Source organism: Carex rostrata, chromosome 14, assembly GCF_964058835.1.
Source record: "Carex rostrata chromosome 14, lpCarRost1.2, whole genome shotgun sequence".
Classification (NCBI taxonomy): domain Eukaryota; kingdom Viridiplantae; phylum Streptophyta; class Magnoliopsida; order Poales; family Cyperaceae; genus Carex; species Carex rostrata.
The window spans coordinates 4915410-4938136 of NC_135931.1; the positions used below are offsets into that span (position 1 = coordinate 4915410).

General features: G+C 33.9%; 2 protein-coding genes across 4 annotated transcripts; one reads left to right on the plus strand and one right to left on the minus strand.

The window, feature by feature from the left end:
* Positions 1–7435: 7435 nt before the first annotated feature.
* Positions 7436–12250, minus strand: LOC144565332 (Ubiquitin-like superfamily protein). Of its 3 annotated transcripts, none has more exons than XM_078315056.1 (5): positions 12113–12250; positions 11710–11779; positions 10672–10857; positions 8722–8761; positions 7436–7684 (listed from the first exon to the last, which is right to left on the minus strand). In XM_078315056.1, exons 2-5 carry the CDS (start codon positions 11710–11712, stop codon positions 7620–7622), a joined length of 294 nt encoding a protein of 97 aa, XP_078171182.1. In that variant the 5' UTR covers positions 11713–11779; positions 12113–12250; the 3' UTR covers positions 7436–7619. The 3 variants fall into 3 exon arrangements, 2 of the variants coding, with proteins under 2 accessions (XP_078171182.1, XP_078171183.1); XM_078315057.1 differs by having other exon boundaries at positions 12109–12228; XR_013514875.1 differs by lacking the exon at positions 7436–7684 and adding an exon at positions 9707–9783.
* A 6303-nt stretch (positions 12251–18553) lies between these two features.
* On the plus strand, positions 18554–22661 carry LOC144565634 (ATP12 protein-like protein). Its single transcript, XM_078315444.1, has 5 exons — positions 18554–18946; positions 19577–19717; positions 20333–20507; positions 21007–21284; positions 22399–22661. The coding sequence occupies exons 1-5, from the start codon at positions 18683–18685 to the stop codon at positions 22504–22506; spliced, it is 966 nt and encodes a 321-aa protein (XP_078171570.1). The 5' UTR covers positions 18554–18682; the 3' UTR covers positions 22507–22661.
* The last annotated feature ends 66 nt before the right edge of the window (positions 22662–22727 follow it).

Sequence of the window (22727 nt, forward strand, 5' to 3'; positions counted from 1 at the left end):
GTACACGAATGGTCACGTCACGCGAGTCATGCCGTACCCAAACGTGTTTTGCTTGACTCGCATGATAATTTAATCATAATTTAAGTTAGTTTATTCAAGATTCATCATTTAATCAATATCTAATAGTCATAATCACACGTGATTCACGTGACTACGTGCCGTGCCGTGAGTGGATCTTTCACATGATGTACCGTGCCGTATCAAAATTTTAAAAGATGATCACAACACACGAATAATTTCGACACGTAATTGACACGTGTTCCATACCGTTCCGTACCGTAACCGTGACGGAGCCGGCTCCACCGTACCATTTTTCCCACTCTACGTTATCTCATCAATATTTCAAAAAAAACAAAAACAAAAAATACAGCAAGCAAGCAGATTTGACTTGTCAGAAAGCGAGTTCTGTAAACGTGGTCCAAACTCCAAACTATGGACCCCGCTCATCCGAACGGTCCATAATGTTTAGGAATATACCGTGTCTGTCCAAGAAAGACAATCAATGGAGGAAAGGGTGCTGAGTCAGAGTGTACCGCGTGTCAGCTACGCCAGACTTATCTGCTTTTTGCAACGACTCTCGTGCAGCCAACCGTGTTCTGACTTGCTACAAGGAACGGAAGGAAATGAAAAAAAAGGTTAAATTTCTTAGTTCTTACTTCTTACCTTCAAATTGAATTTCTTTTTTTTTTGAAAAAATGAATACAAATATTTCAATTTACTTTATTTCACCTTCTTTTGTTTCTTATAATTATAACTGGACAACAAGATTAACAGTTTTTTTTTCTCCTCTGCCTAAACTTGAAAATACATTTGTTAATCTGTGAAAAATTTAGTGCAGATAATCATATTTTCTTTTCTTTTTTATCTATTTTGACATACTACACATATAGCTACTGAAAATGACGACAGGATAATTTAAGAAAATACTGTTCGTTCTTGCATCAACAAATAAAAAGAGGGGCACAGTCTACGGCCATTTCATCTAAAAATATAAAAATAAAATAAAAGAGGGCTATAATAACAAAATTTCTCAACTAAAATATATATATATATATATAGGGCACGGCTAAATTGCTGCCAGCAGCATTTCTGTCGGCGGTGCTGCCACCGTTTTTTTAATTTTCTGATGTCCAAACAACAAATCCAAACCGTTAGATATTTAATCTATATTATAATATACCTGGAGACCAAATTTTACATTTTTTGGAATTTTTTTACTATTTATTAAGCTGGTTTGAAAACTGCTGATTTCAGTAAATTTCTGCAGCATTGAAATCAGCGGTTTTCAAACCAGCTTAATAAATAGTAAAAAAATTCTAAAAAATGTAAAATTTGGTTCCAAGTAGATTATAGTATAGATTAAACATCTAACGGTTTGGATTTGTTGTTTGGACATCAGAAAATAAAAAAAACAGTGGTAGCACCACCGGCAGAAATGCTGCCAGTAGCAAATTAGCCGTGCCCTATATATATATATATACACACACACTAGCATCGTACCCGTGCGTTGCAACGGAAATAGATTATTTCATTATAAAATATTATAAAATGAAGAAAATCAAGCGTTTCATTATTTCATTATTTGCGTGACCTTTTTGAAAATCAACCGCTCAAATACGTGCTGCACAAATCTCATATAGAGTCCGGCTAATGTCATAACGTTATAATTTCAGCCTAAGTTATAACGAGTCAGTTTTTGAGATTTTAAAGTCCGAACAACCGATCCGAACCGTTCATCTTGTTCTCCATATTAATATGTGCTCGGAGACCAAATTTTATATTTTTTGAGATTTTTTTACTATTTATTAAGCCACTTTGAAAATCGCTGATCCAACGGTGTCTTTTGGTTTTACTATTGCCGTTAGATCAACGATTTTCAAAGTGGCTTAATAAATAGTTAAAAAATCTCAAAAAATATAAAATTTGGTCTCCCAGCACATATTAATATGGAGAACAAGATGAACGATTCGGATCGGTTGTTCGGACTTTGAAATCTCAAAAACTGACTCGTTATAACTTAGGCTGAAATTATAACGTTATGACATTAGCCGGACTCATATATATAATTATAATTTAAATCAAATTTGTAGAGAAAAATAGTTAAATACTATATTTATCTACAAGATAACACATGTGAACTCTAGTGTAGTGGTAAGAATTTTGGCACCAACAGAACCCAACTGGGTTCGAATCCCGCCTTCAACAAAAAAAAGGGTGCGCGGTGCACAGGCTCGGTGCGCCGTGTGTTGTTCAGAGGCGTGGTACACAGGTGCGACGCGCGGTCTACGGGCGCTGGGATCATATGCGGCGCGACCAGTGCATGCTTAAGTGTTGAAGCGCATAATTTGAAAAATTCGTCTATGTGCGATCTGGAAATTCAACGGCTGACCATCCTTAAAAAAAAATCAATAAATCAGGACCCTTGCATGATCTAGACATTAAGCTCCTTAATAAGGAGGATATATATATATATATATATATATATATATAGGCTGTGGCTAAATTGCTGCTGGCAGCAGTTCTACCCAAGTGCTGCCGGGGCTATATCTAGCCGTGTGATGTCCAAACAACAAATCCAAACCGTTAGATGTTTAATCTATATTATAATCTACTTGGAGACCAAATTTTACATTTTTTGGAATTTTTTTACTATTTATTAAGCTGGTTTGAAAACCGCTGATTTCAATGCTGTAGAAAATTACTGAAATCAGCGGTTTTCAAACCAGCTTAATAAATAGTAAAAAAATTCCAAAAAATGTAAAAATTTGGTCTCCAAGTAGATTATAATATAGATTAAACATCTAACGGTTTGGATTTGTTGTTTGGACATCACAAAATAAAAAAAAAGGCGGCAGCACCTCCGGCTAAAATGCTGCCGGCAGCAAATTAGCCGGACCCTATATATATATATATATGAGATGGGCTATGGTGCATTGCAATGCATGGAGGAGTTTGTGCATTGGACCATAAATCTAAAATTCAAAATTCAAATGACCGATCCAAACCGTTCATCTTGTTCTCCATATTAATATGTGCTTGGAGACCAAATTTTACTATTTATTAAGTATTTTATAAAATTGTTGATCCAACGGTGGCTTAACAAAACAGTAAAATCAGCAGCCACCGTTGGATCAACAATTTTGTAAAATACTTAATAAATAGTAAAAAAATTCAGAAAAATGTAAAATTTGGTCTCCAAGCACATATTAATATGGAGAACAAGATGAACGGTTTGATTCGGCCATTTGAATTCTGAATTTTAGATTTATGGTCCAATGCACAAACCTCTCCATACATTGCAATGCACCATAGCCCATCTCATATATATATATATATAACGTCGACCCAACCACCCCCCCGCTCCCACACCAAAAGTTCAAAAGACTTGAAATACAAAGAAAAAATGAAATAATAAAGAAAAGTTCAAAGACCAAAACATCAATAATAAATGTAAAACTAAATCCAGACGCAAGCATCTTTTATGCCAAAGTCGACGGTGCCATGTTGATATTGGAAGAATATCATGCACAATTTTTTATCTATAAAAAAAAAATGGAAATCAATAGGCATTTTTCTCCGATAGGACAGTTTCGGTTCCTTCTTACGCCACGAATTGAGATCCTCCCCGGTCCCCGGTACCGTAATAGGGAATCTTTTACGATTACTGGATCTGAACCGGTCTTTTTAATTTGACACGAATCTCAAAACCCAATAAAACTGTCCCTACACTAGTTTGAATCTCAAAGCAGCTGGGAGTTAATCTCAAACCGTAAAATGAATGAAATCTTTTACAGTAATAGAGATGATACTTGTCCAAATATGATTTATGCGAATACGGATACGATTTCAGTTTTGAAAATAGATATAAATACTAATTTTGTTAGATTTTTAATATTTATTTGTATAGATACTAAAATAGACATGGATAATTATTCGTGTCTATATTATTTTTTATTTTTCTAGTTTCCTTTATTCTGAGTTTTTATAAATAAAAATATTGAAGATCATGCCTCATATTCCGAAAAGAGAGAATTTTTTTTTCCCTTTAGGTATAGTTGACCTCCTATTGAAGAACTAGGCTTTCTTAAGTTCATCAAGTGGCTTGGTGAATTCAACTCTAAAATCTACTAAATTATTTTTAAATGATGAATCTAAACCGTTAAAATTCTTCTACTTTATGAGTGATGCGCTTACATGTAAAAATTTTAAAGTTTCGAATTACTTTAATATAAAATCAAGCGGTCAAAATTAAAAGGTTTATAAATTAATTTTAATACTTTCATTTTTTAGACGTCTTTTGACCACTTGACGCTATACAAAATTAATTTTAAATTTTAAATTTTTTGCATGTAGATGCATCACTCACAAGGTAGAAGAATTTTAACAGTTTGAATTCGTTGTTTGAAGTTAAGTGACTTGATGAACTTAAGAACACCCTAGTTCTACTCTTGGCATAGCTATGGAACTTTTGGGATTTGATAATTTTGACTTTTCTATAATCAGGCTAAAATATTTGGTGATATTCTAGAATTTTTGGGAGTTGACAATATTGTTAAATATGTTGTGTATCAAATATTATGTAATTTTAGATATTATTTTGTATTCTATTATAAACTATTAAATATTGATTGTTGTAAGTTTTAAATCATTTATGAACGATAAAATTTATAGTAAATCTCGTTGTTTATGTGCATGATATAAATATCATATATATCACGTTCTAAAGATCAGACTTTAGAATTAAAAAATATTCTTCACTGCCATCAGAATTGTCAAGTCAATGCACCATTTTTTTTTTTTTTTCAAATTTGTCGTAGTATATTGTGTTCAGTGTTCCCTCGTGATCCGTGAGCATTGCTGCTTCCTGCAAAATTAAGGCTCTGTTTGAAGGAGTATTGCTGCTTCCAGCAAAATTAAGGCTCTGTTTGAAGGAAGCCAATCTGCTCCTTTTCTTGAGAAAAGGAGGATCCTCCTATTCTCCAATCCGAACCATTCAACATCGATTAAACGGCTTCAATTTCTTTAACATGGTACGAATCTCAAAGCACAAATAAATCAGATGTAATTGAAGCCGTTTGATCGATTTTAAACGGTTCGGATTGGAGAATAGGAGGATCCTCATTTTCTCAAGAAAAAGAGCAGATTTCATTCCCTGTTTGAATTGTTCAACGACCTTTATATTCAATTTCTAATTCAAATGAATATTGTCTAATGCTTGTTCATAGGCAGAGTGCCTATTTTCAGTTACAAATGCTTGCTCATTTTTTTTTATAAGGTGTACAATTTATTGATATATTATTTTCATATTCATGGATGGATCCACACACAGTCAGGGGGCAGCTGTCCCTCCCTGAATTTTGAAATTAAGTGAAGAAATATAGATTTGGTACCACTTTGTCATGCTCTGAAAATTGTTTTGCCCTTCTCTAGAACTGAAAAGTCTACCAGACCAGTCCAAAAACACTGTTAATGAGAAACTTCATTGTTTTTGTAGAAACTTTATAGAAATTTACAAACCCGGACTAACTTTGTTGTTTTTAATATGTAAAATGATATCATTGCTTATTTATTATGTAAGACTATTATTTTTATTGTTTTTTTATTATGTTGATTGTTTATTTTATCTAATATCCGATTAGTTAGTGGATTTTTCTAGTTTCCTTTATTCTGAGTTTTTATAAATAAAAATATTGAAGATCATGCCTCATATTCCGAAAAGAGAATTTTTTTTTTCCCTTTAGGTATAGTTGACCTCCTATTGAAGAACTAGGCTTTCTTAAGTTCACCAAGTGGTTTGGTGAATTCAACTCTAAAATCTATTAAATTGTCTTTAAACAATAAATCTAAACTGTTAAAATTCTTCTACTTTATGAGTGATGCGTTTACATCTAAAAATTTTAAAGTTTCGAATTACTTTAATATAAAATCAAGCGGTCAAAATTAAAAAGGTTTATAAATTAATTTTGATGCCTTCATTTTTTAAATGTCTTTTGACCACTTGACGCTATACAAAATTAATTTTAAATTTTTTGCATGCAGATGCATCACTCATAAAGTAGAAGAATTTTAACAGTTTAAATTCGTTGTTTAAAACCAAGCGACTTGGTGAACTTAAGAACACCCTAGTTCTACTCGTTGCATAGCTATGGAACTTTTGGGATTTGACAATTTTGATTTTTCTATAATAAAGCTAAAATATTCGGTGATATTCTAGAATTTTTGGGAGTTGACAATATTGTTAAATATGTTGTGTATCAAATATTATGTAATTTTAGATATTATTTTGTATTCTATTATAAACTATTAAATATTGATTGTTGTAAGTTTTAAATCATTTATGAACGATAAAATTTATAGTAAATCTCGTTGTTTATGTACATGATATAAATATCATATATATCACGTTCTAAAGATAAGACTTTAGAATTAAAAAATATTCTTCACTGCCATCAGAATTGTCAAGTCAATGCACCATTTTTTTTTTCTTTCAAATTTGTCGTAGTATATTGTGTTCAGTGTTCCCTCGTGATCCGTGAGTATTGCTGCTTCCTGCAAAATTAAGGCTCTGTTTGAATTGTTCAACGACCTTTATATTCAATTTCTAATTCAAATGAATATTGTCTAATGCTTGTTCATAGGCAGAGTGCCTATTTTTAGTTACAAATGCTTGCTTGTTTTTTTTATAAGGTGTACAATTTATTGATATATTATTTTCATATTCATGGACGGATCCACACACAGTCACAGTTAGAGGGGGGCAACTGTCACTCTCTGAATTTTGAAATTAAGTGAAAAAAATATAAATTCGGCACCACTTTGCCATTCTTTGAAAATTATTTTGCCCCTCTAGAACTAAAAAGTGTATCAGATCAGTCCAAAAACACTGCTAATGAGAAATTTTATTGTTTTTGTAGAAACTTTATAGAAATTTACAAACTCGGACTAACTTTGTTGTTTTTAATATGTAAAATGATATCGTTACTTATTTATTATGTAAGACTATTATTTTTATTGTTTTTTTATTATGTTGATTGTTTATTTTATCTAATACCTGATTAATTAATGAGTTTGAAACTGATAAATTATTTTAATCCGATTCATGCTCCTCCGTGACTGAAATCTTACGTCCGCCTCTGTTCATATTGGTGTTTGGAATAAGCAGAAGTTCTAAACTAGTGCTTGCTTAGGATTTAGAAAAAAATGACACAGACGGCTCCCAACAGAAACCTTTGCTTTGCAAAGTCAACATCAAATGACACCACCAGGTTGGTTACAATGCTCTTCAACAATAGTTTAAAAAAAATATATATCAAATAAGGATTGGGACAATATTATTGATAGTAAAACTTAAATTTTAAAGCTCAAAATTGATCAGTTGATCTCCTGCAAGATCTAGACAGCTGAAATCACGGAGAAAAAAGAACACATGGTAGTCTCAAACTAGTTGTTTATCAATCAATCAAAGTTCTCATTAATGCAGCTTATTATCATGAAGAGAACCTTAATATCCAAAACCGCAAATCTAAATTTTATTAATTGCAATCTTGAACTCAACACTGCTATTGAATTTAATATTTCCTTCTAATACATATGATACATCACCCTCAGGTAATTTTTTATTAGTTCCCAGAGTTATTGGATTTCCCTGGTAGAACTACATCAGGCTCATCAAATTCATTATTTTCTGTAAAGGAAAGAAAAAAAAGATGTTAGATAAATTAAAGGAAGAAACACATGGCATCTGAGAGTACCTACTGCACTACCCAGCATGTACCAGCAGCAAGTACAAATCGTGAAAATTTGAAACACACTAGAAAATCACTGGACGTCGGACATAAACATTTGACCCCGGCATAATGGTTTGGGAAACACATTAAAGACCTCAATCCTTGTGCACCTTTCTTTCCCTTTGTGAAATTTGATTTCTGCCCCTCAACTGTTGCACTTAGATCAATCAAAACCCTTTTTCTTTTTTTTTTCAACCAAATCCCTAAATTATTTCACATGGTTTGATAAAATTCCTGAACTATATTCATGATTCAATTAGCCTTGCAACTTTTAGAACTTCAATTTGATCCTTCCATCAGTTAATAATAGAAGTAACTGTTTGTGACTTCTGCAAAGTACGTGAAGATTCTAGGGTAACCAAGACTTCATTAATGATTCTAAGGACAAATAATTAAAAAAAGAGTAACAATGGGAGGATCAATGCATTTAGATAGCGTAGGATCAACAAAATAGCAGTTGAGGGACTAATTGATTCTAAGGACAACTAATTAATGATTCTAAGGACAATAGTTGAGGGACTAATTGATGATTCTAAGGACAACTAATTAAATGATTCTAAGGACAATAGTTGAGGGACTAATTGAAACTACAAGTGTTAAGAGGGGTAAAATCAGAATTTCCTCAAAATTAATTGTTTTTGCAGGACATTTCATGATCAACTAATATAACAAAAAAAAACTGCTCATTTGCTCGAGTATTGATAACCAGAACAGCTTTTTAACATATCATAAGTACCAATTCAATGGTTATGAGAAGATGGTTCTTTATAACCAGGTAACAAATTCCAGTGTATTAACTAGCAATTGTTTTTAAAGAGCTCTATCAACTCTTTAAAAACTTGCAGGAAAGAGTACATATGGTTCTCCATGTGTATGTGCATGGGTAATGGGTTGGGAGTGTGTGTGTGTGGGGGTGGGGGGATAAGATTTAAACCTTGTCTGAGTGACAGTTCGACAACAACATCGTTTTCCACCTGCAAAAGAAGTTGAGAGAGAGATGAGATTATGGACTACAGATGTATTGGTAAAATTCAAATTGTCAACTGACAATGTAAAATTAATGCATTTCAGGTGCAATTTTAGGCACATTCCACATGTACAGTACAGATAATTTAAAAAAATTGCATAAACAGCATATTCACAATGGCTCAGAATTTGAACCATTTATCAAATTAATTGAGGTTACAATTTTAACCTAAATCTAAAGAAAATTATGTTGGTTGGAATTGCACTGACAGCAACTATCAATACCCTAACACATTTTAAAAAGGAGGCAGACAGCATACAAATTACTTTTTCCAGTCTACACAAACAAATTAAGAAATGTAAAAATTTGAGAAAACAACTGAAATAACACAACCAGACAAAGATACATGATAGTAATAAAGGCTTGAGGAGGCCGCCATCCCCCCAACCCTCCCAAAGAAAAATTACTCAGCATCCACTCCCCAAAAAAAAATATATCGAATTTTTTGTGATGTGAGCCTGAAGTGTTATTGTTGCATTACTCAAAACATATCAAGAAAAGACAAAAATTAAGTAAAAAAAATTATAGAAGGCTTTAACCATCTGCAACAAAATATAAAACTCTCCCAACTAGCAAATGACCTTTCTTATAGAAACTCAATGAGATTTCAATTAGTCATTGCACTCCATTTACTGTAACTACCATAATTATGATTAGTTGACTGCACAGAAGGAAACTTAATGTTTTCTGAAAAAAAATGGAAGTTCTTTTTTGAAGGTGGAAAAGAAAAAATTGAAGTCGAATGAGCGTTTCTCTAAACCACCCAAAAAGGAAAGAAAACATAAATACCAAACAAATAACTATCACATAAAAGGTTAAAACAACCAATGCAGATCATTGAAAATAAAACACTAATTTGCACATTTCATACAGTCGGTCAAAGAGAGCCGACCAATCAACTGCATTTAAAGCTGTAAGAAGGGTAGAGTGGACCCATAAACCCTTATATTAAGGACAGCTCCAAGCAACCTACATGCAACAAAAATACTCTATTTGTTTAAAAATATAAAATGGAAAAAAATAAAAAATCAGCAGCACAACAAAACCCCTGACACATGGAATTTTTGAATAACCCAAATATGGGAAAGCTATTCAAACAAGCCAACTTAGTCTTTATTTCCTTGATTAACTAGTAACAACAAGATAAGTGTTGATTGCAAAATGTGATTAAAAGCTATCTGAATAAATCAATTTCAGACCCAATTGGATCTTAATCCTGAATTCAACCTAACCTGAGATTCAGTTTTTCTCTATTTATAAACTGACTCGGTGACTAAAACGATACTTTTACTTGAAATGATCAACAAAACAAGCTTCTCCTCAGAAAAAAAAAACTTAATTTATCTCACTTCAATCCAAATCCATTCCCCGACACTAAAGCAAACCATAAAAATCTACACTGCTAAGCAACCGATGTATATTGAAGACAGCTGCTAACAGACAACCTATTCTTTGCCGCAAACTGATACTCAACATAACTCGTAAGTGCAACTTGCCACTGAAAAAATGGTTCTGGGGTAGTTTGCATATAAGCCCAGGCCAATAATTTTGAGGTTAGTAAAGCAAGAACCTAAACCAAACCAACGCCCTAACTTTTACACTTTGACTGAATCAAGTCAATCATAAGCAAGCTCTTGTAATCTTGGAATACAATGTTCAAGGTTGTTTTGTTGGTTTCATTCAATTTGTTTGTAGCAGATGGCAAAACTCAAAAAAATTAGTTGCAAATTTATTAAATGTCAATATTTAGTGGAGCAACTGAAAAGTGAAATACTGGTGTTATTTACAGAAGAGTAATTTATGGCATCGTACTAACATAAACCCAACATAGCAAGTAACAGGAAAAGTATAACTTACTCCCTGCTCAGCCAGAGTGTTGGAGTCGTCAAGCACAGCCTGTGTAGACCGCACAACCAACTTTTGGTTGGTAGGAAGCTCGTCAATCATAGCATGTAGCTTTTGCTTTATGCTAAGGACAGTCTCTGTCAAGTCACACTGTACAAAGTAGGTCACCTTCATGCGCTTTACTCTGATATACATTGCCTGAAAAAATTATTTAGTTGTCATATTAAAGTAAACCTCACAGTAATGCACATGCGCTAACTTCTTCATTTTTTGTTAGTTTGAATACTTGCAAACTCCCAAGAGAGAACAGAACTAGTCCACAGATAAAATTTTCTTTTTTGTACCACTCCAAAACCTCAAAAATATATTGCACATAACCTTGTAAATGAGAAATATCATGCATTTCTCTTTGAGACGTAACAAACTACAAAGCATGAAACTATCTTCTCTACACAATACTACAAATTCTTCTTAAAAAAAAAAATTTAACAGCCCGTCATCATGCTGAGCATTTATCTTACAAAACGAGAGATGTGGAAGGTCAGGGGGGAGACAGTGTAGGAGACCTATCAATTCTTTCATGTAATGTTAGCATTTTTGGCTTGGCCGATTGATATGAATAATGATACATATCATATTTTGAGGTTCTGGAGGGCCACACATGCATGTCAATAAAACAATGAAAAAACTAGAAAGAATGCCGCATCTCTCCATCACATGCATGTCATTTATTAAAACATTGAGACAGTACAGATCAAATTAATTCATAATATATTTACTAAACACACGGTCCATGGTAAGCTAGTGGACAGTTGTCGGTTGTTCTCACTTCTCAGTACTTCCTCAGATTTTAGTTTTTATTGATAACATAGCTTCCCATAATGACTGTCAAAGAAGATTCAATTTTCTATGGTATACAACCTAAGATAAAATGCCAAATCATTCCTTTGTTAATGTTATTTATTGCTGTGCATTCCTGCATCTTATATAGTATGTGTGTAAATGTCCGTTTCTTAATTGGAGTGTCTAATGATTTTTTAACCAAATTACCATTTCCGAACAGTGAGGAGAACTCTTGTTTTCAACAGAAAGTGCAGAGAAGCTAGATCAAGTTCAACTTCTGCAAAAAACAAATAATTATCAGATAATTCCAAAATGAAAGATATGAACTGCCACAGACTTGCAGGGACATGACCAGATTGCACACACCACCAAATAAAACAAGTTTCAGGAATTCAAATTCAGGAAGTAGGGTTCCTTCTTATAGTGGACTAAGGCATTATTCTATTGTTTTTGAAGTATCTTACTTAAAATTAGAACCTTATAGCAAGCAATAGTTCATTGTTAATGCTACCATGGTTTGGAAATCTATCTATCGACAGCCAATGATTCGATTATTGGGCGAATACGCGTTTCGAGTGGAAGAACGCTTGAATGGATGGAAGAGACTCACCGTTTGAGTTACGCCGATTCTTCCTTTGAGTTTGTTTGTAACTGATTGATTCTTCAGATTTGATTTGATTTTTTTTGCAACGATTCTTCGAAGGAGAATGAATGTCGAGAGAGAGAATTGGGCGCAGTGTGGAGTATGTTTCGTTTATAAAAGAGAAAGAAAACATCATTTTTTTTATATTTAGAAATGTATTGATTTTTTTATAAAGAAATAGAAATATGAATTTTTTTTGCCATAGACTTTGTATGTCTAGTTAATGTTTGGATGTATCAAGAATAAAGGCTATTCTAGAATAGCAGCTATTCGGAATAGCAATGTGCATCTAAATAATATTTTTGCTATTTGGAATAGTCAGAATAGCTGCTATTCTCTATTCCTTAGAAATGTTGGAATAACAAATATTCGAAAATGTGAAGTGAGAGGGAAAAATGATTATTTCTCGGATTTTCGACAACACACTCCCGAAATGACAAAATTGACACCACTTTATGTTATCTTTACGTTGTGACAATTCGTTTAAGATCTCACTTGCTTATATTTCCTCTTAATTAGCACCTTGTTAACACCATTATTTATCGGTTACAACTATTCACTATTCCAAATGTACAATCCAAACAACATTTTTACTATTCCGAATAGCACTATTTTTACACTAACCTAAAAATTACTAATTTTTCTCTATTCTTATTTAGTATTCTCAAATTTCACTATTCTAACTATTCTAGCTCTCATCCAAACGTACCAAGAACAAATCAATGCTTTGGTTGCTTTAGTTTTTTTTTTCCCCATATTTCTTCTCGACAAACTATTTAATATATTTCTAGAAAATAATAAAATTCGAGAAAAAAGGCGGGTCATTTGGGTCAGGTGAATTCATATCACCTATGGTAACATAATATTATTGTTTAGATCAGACCGTCTGATTATAATCCACACAAAATATTTGAAGGGACTGTGTATTCTATGCCGGGCTCATTTGGTCCGAATCTAAACATAAATATTATTTTATGGATATGGATTCGGATTGGGTGGGATTCAATGATACTTTGAAGACTCCGAATCCTCTGTCTCTTGGGTGCAAGAATTTTCTGCCCCTTCAGTCATTGTGTGTGGAGCTGGTCACTTTTAATTTCTGAACTGGAGGTCCACTTCGGACCCACATACAGTGACTCTTGGGCAGAGGATTCGGTTCCCACTTTGAAACAAGTAAGAATTATAAATGACTGAATTTCTCCTTTGCTCATTAGAGTTTGTTCCAGAACAGAGAAATCAAATAAAAGGAAAGAGAGAAAGAAAACAAAACTGTGATTGTGCCTGACCAAAGGCGATTACTTGTTTCATAACCAAAAAAGAAATGAGAGAGAGCAGAGGAGAATGAAAAAGAGGGGATACACCGCGTTAGAAAACTAACGATTTTGTTCACTTTCAAATTGCGAGTGTAGAGGCAAACTCATTCAGTGTCTTCTTCCTTTTTGTTATACACATATTTGTAGAGCACGGACATAGACTTTTGAATATGCTCTATAAGATATGAAAATAAGAGTAAATGATGAAAATTAAATGTTATGCTCCGGAAATTATAAAAAAAATAAAAAGAGTTCTACGTCCATTTTTACCAACAAATAAATTTTATTTCTGTCAAAACTGGAACATAGAGGATGTAATTAGATTTGATATTTTTTTTTCTATTTTTTTTCTCTTTTTTTAAAGCATAGTAAGAGCTACCAGCATAGAGAAAGACTTTTTCATTTTTATTTTCATTCCTCCTTTTTACTTGACATGATGATGGACATACTCCACAAGAGGCGAAGATACAATCAAGTAAGCATCTCCAAATCTAATTACATCTTGGAAGGAGAAAATTTACTTCCTCTATATACAAAACAAGCATTTTTTTGGTATTCTAAAATGAAGTGCAGACAGCAGAGAAGATAATTAGATTTAATAATTTTCTTATTCCACTTCCATTCTCATTCATTCTCTTCTTTTCATCTTTTCATATAAATTTTTTTAACATATATAGCCTTGAAGCGTGCTTGCGAGGAAGAATAAAGATGATGGAAAGCAAATAAAAATATTTTACCATGTTTTCGATATCTAACTTCAAGAGCTAATAAAAGTCAATGGAGGGAAATTGAAATAATTTTTTATTTATTTTCTTCGAAGCTTGTTCCCTAAAATTTTAGTTACATTAAGGATGTGCTTCAAAAACAACGTGAGAAGAAGGAGACCGAAGGGGAAGGATATAGTCCACTCCCTCTATATCTCGAATCAAGAGGGATAGATTTCGGAACTTTGACGTGGAGATCTTCTCAGAGCATTTACATCCGTGAAACTCTTGGAGTTTCTAAATAACTGTTAACTAATTTTTAAAAATTTTGTCTCTGAAAGTTTATAAACCCCCACATCTCTGAAACTAAAATTAGAGTTTCTTAATTGCCACATCAGCAAATAAATTACAAGAGAGAATAATTTCAGCGAATTATTTGGCCACGTCAGAGTTTATAAACGGTTTCTTATTAAGAAATTTTGGAGCAAAGTTGCTAAATAAGAAATCCATCTGCATCCCTGAAACTGGTTTAGAAACTGCCACATCAGATTAGAAACTTTAAGAGTTTCAAGGATGTAGATACTCTTAGCATAGTACTCCTTTCCTTTCTCTCCTCTCTTATTTCTTCGCTTTCGGAGCAACTAAACGCTGCTAGCAACTTCAGTCTGAGCGCGATTCACCTCCTGTTCCGGCCTTTCTTTAATAGCTTAGTTCTAGAGCTGGGACTAAACCCCACCTCGTTTTCGTTATTTAATTACTTTCCCTTTTCTTCTCTCTCAAATTCGGGATCATATCTTTGTTATTTGCTCGTGTTTTTTGAATTCATCCTAATCAAATATCTATAAATTATCTTTCCTCAATTAGAAAGATTTTGTTACTTTTAACACATGTATCTTTTATACGCAATGCAATTTTTAACTCCTCACTCACATCACAACGCACACACTCATGACCACATCACATAATTAAGTGAAATTCGATCATGTATAAACTACATAAAAGATCATACCATTACCACTGCGTTATTGCAACGGTAGCCATATTTATTCATCAACTTTTTGTCTATTACCTATTAAGTTTTTGGGTAATTATAATTTCCCCCACCTATCCATCCCCCATTTCATCCCCCAACTAACTTTCTATTTTAACTATAACTATAACTACTATTTCTAACAACTTTTATTTATTTCCTCTTTCTCCCTTTCTCTTCCACCTCTATTTTCTTTTTTCACCTCCATCTTCTTCTCCCACCTCTACCTCCGCCTCCGCCTCCGCCTCCCACCTCCCTCTCTCGCCTTCACCTCCCACACCTCACCTCACCTCCGCCTCTACCTCCCTCTCCCACCTCCGCATCCCACCTCCTCCTCCGCCTCCGTTTTTCCATCGATAAGCTCCCCTCCCTCTCCCACCTCCCATCCTCTCCCATCTCGAAATGATAAATACAATAAGCTCCCTCCCTCTTACACTTTCGCCTCGATTTTTTCCCTCTATGCATGTTGCTCCCGCTCCAGCGAACGTTCTACCGGAGATCATCCGTCACTCCATCCCAATCAAGCATGCGTGCCAGGAATGAATACTTCAACGTGTATGAATGAATACTTCAATGTGTATGAATGAATACTAGAACACGTCTATACCGGGTTAGATCCGTCACTGTCAATCGTATCAAAATAATTTTGTATATGTATATGCAATTAATCATTTTCATGTTTATGTTCCCCTTCCTCATGAAGTAGCGAGTTTTGCAAAGAACAAAGCTTTATTAATGGTAAATTAGGCCACTGCTTATTAAATAAATGACATAAAATATTTTTTGAAAAAAAATAGAGATATATGAATGAATACTTCAATGTGTATAAATGAATACTTAATATCTTAGGGTGAATACTTGCGTGACAAGATATTAATACTTGTGCAACAGACAACTCGAAAGTATGTCATCATGGATCTCATTTGAAAGATAAAATTGTGTAGAAAACGTTCGTGATTTTAGATTTGCAAAATTCTTCACAGATCGTCAGAAATATTGGTTAGATTGAATGAAGAAAAAAAACCCACTTCTAAAAACGTGTAAAAAATAGATGAGTGATGTGTCCATTTTTTATATTTACACTTACACGATGATGATTAATACTTTCTCGATAAGAGATGAATACTTGTGCAACGGACAACTCGAAAGTATGTCATCATGGATCTCATTTGAAAGATAAAATTGTGTAGAAAACGTTTATGGTTTTAGATTTGCAAAATTTCTCATAGATCATCATAAATATTGGTTACATTGAACGGAGAAAAAAACTCACCTCTAAAAACGTGTAAAAGATGGATAAGTGATGTGTCTAGTTTTTATATTTGCACTTGCACGACGAGGATGAATACTTTATTGATAAGGATGAACACTTGTACAACGAACAACTCGAAAGTATATCATCATGGATCTTATTTTAAAGATAAAATTATGTAAAAAACATTCATGGTTTTAGATTTGCAAAATTCATCACCGATCGTCAGACATATTAATTAGATTGAACGAAGAAAAAAAATCCCACCTCTAAAAACGTGTCCAGTTTTTTTTTTTTTAAATACTTGATATGTTAGGTATGAATACTTGATGTCTTATACATGAATACTTGATGCATTACAGATGAATATTTGCGCGCGCCAGTTGTAAAATCTTTCAAATATTATGTGGTCCCCAAATAGTAAGTGGTCCTCCTAGGTAGTTAGTAGTTATTGAAGTAGTTAATGACTGGGGGATGAAATGGGGGATTGTTACGGGGGGATAGCTAGATGCTCCCTAAGTTTTTATTGTATTTTATATGTCCCTCGACATTTTTAACTCATTTTATATTTAGTATAAAGTTTAAATTGACATTAAATCATATATCGAGCTCGTATTATAACATCTGTTTCCTTATTATGAAAAGATACATGTTCAATTTATGCAAATAATTAAAGACACTTAAAAAAATAGATATTAGAAGAGTGAGTCTATGGTACTATATATATCACGGGTTGTTACCGTGTTACGGCTCTATATTCAAGTTTTCAAATCCTAACAGTCGATCCGAACCGTTCATCTTGTTCTCTATATTAATATGTGTTTGGAGACCAAATTTTACATTTTTTGAAATTTTTTTACTAATTTTTTTAGATATTTAGAAAATCACTTGATCTGAAAATTATGGACCATCAAAAAACAGTGATTTCAATAAATCTAAAAAAATAGTAAATTTTTTTTTAAAAATGTAAAATTTGGTCTCCAAACACATATTAATATGGAGAACAAGATGAACGGTTCGGATTGACCGTTAGGATTTGAAAACTCGAATATAGAGCCGTAGCACGATAACAAATCGTAATATGCATAGTACCATAGACTCACTCATATTAGAATCTCTTAGTAAAAATGAGGAGACTTGATTGTAATATGAATGAGGAGAATTGATTGTAATATGATCTGAAATATATGAATTATTTAGTGTTACTTTAAAAATAATGATAGAATTATGAATAATTTTTTTTTAGAAAAGAATTGTCTATTAGTCGTTTGAAACCAACTTAATAGATTTTGATGCTATACTCACCAAATCTTTCTCGTGAGCATACACATATATCAGTATTGGTTATCCTCCGTTGAATGGTTTAATTTTAATGAAATCGTTGGGTCATTCTCACTATTTGTCAAAAAATATCTATATTACATAAAAAGTGAGGCGAAGACTATATATAGCACATATTACTCCGTACTATGAATTAATATTTACATTTTCAATATCCGATCAATCGATCTAAACCATTCTACACAATCTCCATATAAAAATGTACTTGTAGATCAAATTTTATTTTAATTTTGAATATTTTTACTATTTTTCAAATAGATTAAATTCACTTGATCAAAATATTTTATACCATTCAAAATGATTAAAATCACTTGACTCAAATTACGACATGATTAATCACAGTATGATACAACATGTATTTATATTTCTAAGTAGAAAGAGTTCAGATTTTCTAAGACTGCTCCATAAGGAGGTATGCGGAGGGAAAATTTCGCCAGACCTCATCTGATTGGTGTCGTTCATTCGCTACAGAAGAGAGAAAATCAGAGAAAAACGGAAGAAGAATTCCACAGTAGTAAGAAGAATTAAGAGGAACTCTACTAACAAAAATACTGAGAGTCTGAGATCTGTCCCTGTAAATTGGAGTGTAAATTCAATGTACAAAGGAGAACCAAGACGTGATTCACCTCATTTTCCTTTCAATACGATTTCACCCCTCTTCTGAAGCACATCTAAAGTAACTCAAAGTTGGATTTTGAATCCGGACCGTCCAATCAGAATCGACGTGAATATTAAAAGGTCAACGAATTCTAACACCACCCGGCTTGGCCCGGTCGAATTCTGATCGGATCCAAACTCCAAATATTGAGTTACTTTGGGATCCGAACTGAGTGGTCTGAACAACTCAGGCCACCGCCTCGGCAGCTGTCTCACTCTCTCCTAAAACCCCAATTCGCCATGGCCTACGCCACCGCGCGCCGCCTCCTTCACCGCCGAGCTATCTTCCCTCCTCTTCTCTCCCGTCGCAACCTCTCCGTATCCGCCACCGCAGATTCTCAATTGGATTCAAACCACGACCCATCTTCCTCCGCCCCCGACCACAGCATGGAGAGCTCCAATGGAGATGATGCGATCTTTGTGAAGACCAGGGACAAGACATCCGTCACCATGCCTACCTCCTTCATGACCGGCTCTATTGTTGGGAAGCGGTTCTATGAGCAGGTAACTGTATTTTGAATGAAGGTGTGGTGATATGTTGACATATGCAAGAAATTCTCATGCTAATTTCTGTAGGTTTATGATTTACGGCACTTGTTTCTGCAATTGGTAGAAATATACCACTGTTTAGATTTTGAGTGTGATTGCATTGCCACTTTCCTTTTTGTTAATTTGGTGTTAAAGATAATAGTTGATAGAAACTGCAAAAGCTGATGTCTGGTGCGATCTTGAAAGTCTTCCTATAATTGAGAACTCTACTTTGATTGTAAATGCTTTATTATGTTTGCAAGTTCATAATGTTCTTTGCTTGCTGTACTTTTTACCATTTAGTTCAGTTGTAATATTTAAGAAATTTAGTAGGATATGGTAGACTGTAAATAGTGTGTACAAAATTTTCTTTAATAATGCAATTGTTAATGGGCACTTTGCCCGTTGAAAAAAGTACAGTACTCCAGGCCCAACATTGCATGATTTAAGTATTTTGACATGAAGATAACTGTGTATCATGATGTGTGCTTTGTAAAGTATTCATTAAAATTATAATTCTAGCCTTCCTTCGTTCTCATTCATGGGGAGGTAGATCAAATGATGGAGTTAAAAAAGTTCCTAATTATATATAATATATATTTGAAGGTGACAACAAGGATGGCAGATGATGGAAATGGATGGACGGTGATGCTTGATTATCGCACCTTGAAAACTCCTTCAAAACGACCCATGAAGCTGCCTACACTTGGTCTTGCCAAGGCTATCGCCGCGGAATGGGAATATCAGGTGCTAGCCTAACCACTCATTAGTTTATCCCTTTTCCCAGTTACTTTTTTGTTGCACTTGTATGTAGTTTCATAACAAAGGCGCTGGTTTCCCTAATTCTGCTACTGAGCCCAATTTAAGCTGATTTAGCTGTCAGCTCCGCAATTTATACTAATAGGGTTTTTTAGTCTGTGGTAAGATTTAATCACTCCTCAAGTTGAGCCAGAATTATGTTATTAAACAAATAAGAAAAATTAAAGGGAAATTTTGATCAAGCAGGTGACGTAGTATGCGTTCTAATTAGCATATATTGATACTTACAGCCTTTATCAGAAAAAAAAAAAAAAAAACATTTATTGATACTAGACCTGACTGAACAGAAATAATGACTTTGATTTTGATCCTTCAAACCTGCCAGGCAGCTTTTTACTTTGGTAGTTTGTTTACTTATTCTGTTGTCTTCTGTTAATTGAATTGTTTGCATGTATCAGAGCTTACTGCAACTTAAACGGTGCCATACTGAAATTATACTCGGACACAAGAACATGCAAACCAAATATCAGATCATAGTACCAGATTTTCTAGTCCTTTTAAATCCTGTGGTTTGATTTTGATTTGTCATCTTCTGAATGATAGCAAAAAGATGGCATCCGGCCTTTCACAATGCCTTTGATGAAGCTCGCGTGCACTGCTCTTGAGCGGGTCCCAGTGACACGTGCCAAAATCATTGACAATTTAATGAGAAACTTTCATCAAGATCTAGTGTTCTGCCGGTTCCCAGGTGACAGTGATTTAACAAAAGGTGTTCTTGGTAAGATTTCTATTTCCTTTTATGGAAATTTTTTTTGGTTGAGTTTGGTACCTAAATGCTTTTGAGTTTGTCTTTTTAATCTCTTTTAGATTAATTGCTTTATTGATATTATTTGAGAGCTTGATTGAATTAAAAAAAAATTCCAATATGGTGCAGAAACTGTTGATATCCTGTTTCACTGCTAGAAATATTGCTTACCAGCAAAAAACATTATAATTTGTTCCCTTTGAAAAGAAAAGCTAGAAAAGGAAGCAGAGTCTGTATGCAATTTGCATGAAACTGTGTTTGGGTTCAAACCCATTGCCTATTTGACCTTTATTGGAAATTATTACAAACCGAAAAATGTCCTTGCCACATTGTTGGAAATAAAACATGATGTAATCGACTCAAACATTGAGCAGATATACTGAAACTAATAGATTGTTGAATGCTACTAGCATGTTTTGTTGCACAATTATTTATCAGCCTTTTCTAATATTCTGTATAATTTTTGTTTCAGAGAAGCAAGAAGAGAAGATAGACCCAATACTCCAATGGGTTGAGTCAGAGTTCGGGTTCAAGCCCATTACCCACTCAAGCTTCTTTGTAGGCAAACAAGAAGAAGGCCTCACAAAGGAAATAGAAATATTGCTTAAAAAAACAAATGACTGTCAATTGGCTTCTATAGATGCCATGGCTGCAGCTGCACACTCGCTGATAATTCCTCTGGCAATATTTTGTGGCCGATTAGGAATTGAAGAGGCCATTGAGCTTATCCGCCTCGAGGAAGACCACCAGGTTTGGATATATTTTGTTTTGTTTCATCTTTTGTTTGTTTGGCTCTCTTTTTCTGTGCAAACTGCAACTGACTCTAATTTTATATAGCTCACGACGTCAGGTTATTTTTCAACTAAATATGGGAAGCTTTCTGGTTTATTTTGCAAATGGTACCAATTGTTACGGGCCAGCAAGTCAATCAAATCCTCCCCACTTTGGTAAACAATTAGGGGCTTGAATACAGTTGAATTTGGGCTTCCAAGTAACATTCAGTCAAGGTTAAATACTGAGTGTTACTTCCTCAATTTAGGATAGTTAAAGATGAATTGTATTTTAGTTATGTTTAATCACTAAACCTTTCATTGTTTAATTGGGTTGAATTTGGCTTACTTTCATCATGTAGAGAAGTCATTCTTGATTCTTATATCTGTACCTGCCAGTTAAATTGCCAACTTAACATTGAATACTCATTGCATGCCTTAAATATGTGTCTCTAGTGGTGGCAATTGGGTGGGTCGGGTTTTGGACTGTCCGGCTTTCGGTTTTGGGTTTGGGTCGGGTTGGGTTTCGGTTTGTCCGGCTTCATATTGACATGGGTCTTAAGTAATTCTAGTCCAGGTCAGATAAAGTTTAAGGTCATTTGGCTTCAGATCGGCAGAGGTTTCAGGTCATCTCTGCTAGGGTCGGGTTAGGTTTGCTTTTCAAATGGTTTTGGGACATGGGTACAAACTTTTGTCTATTGTATTTATAATCTAAAGGTGTGGAATTCGGGTTATCTCATATTTGGATCATTTTCTAGTTTACAGCTCTTTTGGTTTGGGTGTTCGGGTTTCTTGTCATCTGGATTATTCTGATATTGTTTTTGGGTCACTCAGGTTTTGGTTGTCCGGCTTCAGATTAACATGGGTTTCTGGTCGTCTCAGTTACAAATGGTCCGGGTCTGTTTGACTTTTCAAAATTACCAAGTTGGGTCAGGTTCGGAGCTGGTTGGGCGGGTTATTTGGATAGGGTCTGTGTCACCATGTCTAGCATGTTATTTTTTTAATTTATTTTTTCATGGCTTGTTTGCACACAGGTTCAAAGAAATAATGTTTTCTATTTTTCTATCCTTCTAACAATTTAGTTGAATATATAGGTCGATAGGTGGGGTCTAGTTGAAGGTGGTCATGATGTGGATATAGCAGATTTGAAGGTGCAAATTTCCGCTGCTGTAGTTTTTCTTGGTCTCTCCCAGAGGATATAGGGTTTCTACTTCTACTTGATTTCTTCTTTATCACATTTTTAGATGGCTTTTACCTATGAGTTGTTATACTATGTTGATTTCTTGTGAACTGCGATGTGATGTATAATAGATCACATTTGTGGCTAAAGAAAAATTTACCCGAGATTTCAAAATAAGGTTCTAGATGAGTGATACGAAGGATCCCCTGTTTTTCTGGACCCCCTTTTTTTCTTTATTTTCTT

Coding starts and splice junctions, on each gene's coding strand:
- LOC144565332 (XM_078315056.1), bottom strand. Junction 8,762..10,671: donor ACACTCTGGCTGAGCAGGGA/GTAAGTTATACT, acceptor CTTCTTTTGCAG/GTGGAAAACGATGTTGTTGT. Junction 7,685..8,721: donor CGAACTGTCACTCAGACAAG/GTTTAAATCTTA, acceptor TTTCCTTTACAG/AAAATAATGAATTTGATGAG.
- LOC144565634 (XM_078315444.1), top strand. CDS start 18,683: ATGGCCTACGCCACCGCGCGCCGCCTCCTTCACCGCCGAGCTATCTTC. Junction 18,947..19,576: donor GGAAGCGGTTCTATGAGCAG/GTAACTGTATTT, acceptor ATATATTTGAAG/GTGACAACAAGGATGGCAGA. Junction 20,508..21,006: donor TTTAACAAAAGGTGTTCTTG/GTAAGATTTCTA, acceptor TTTTTGTTTCAG/AGAAGCAAGAAGAGAAGATA.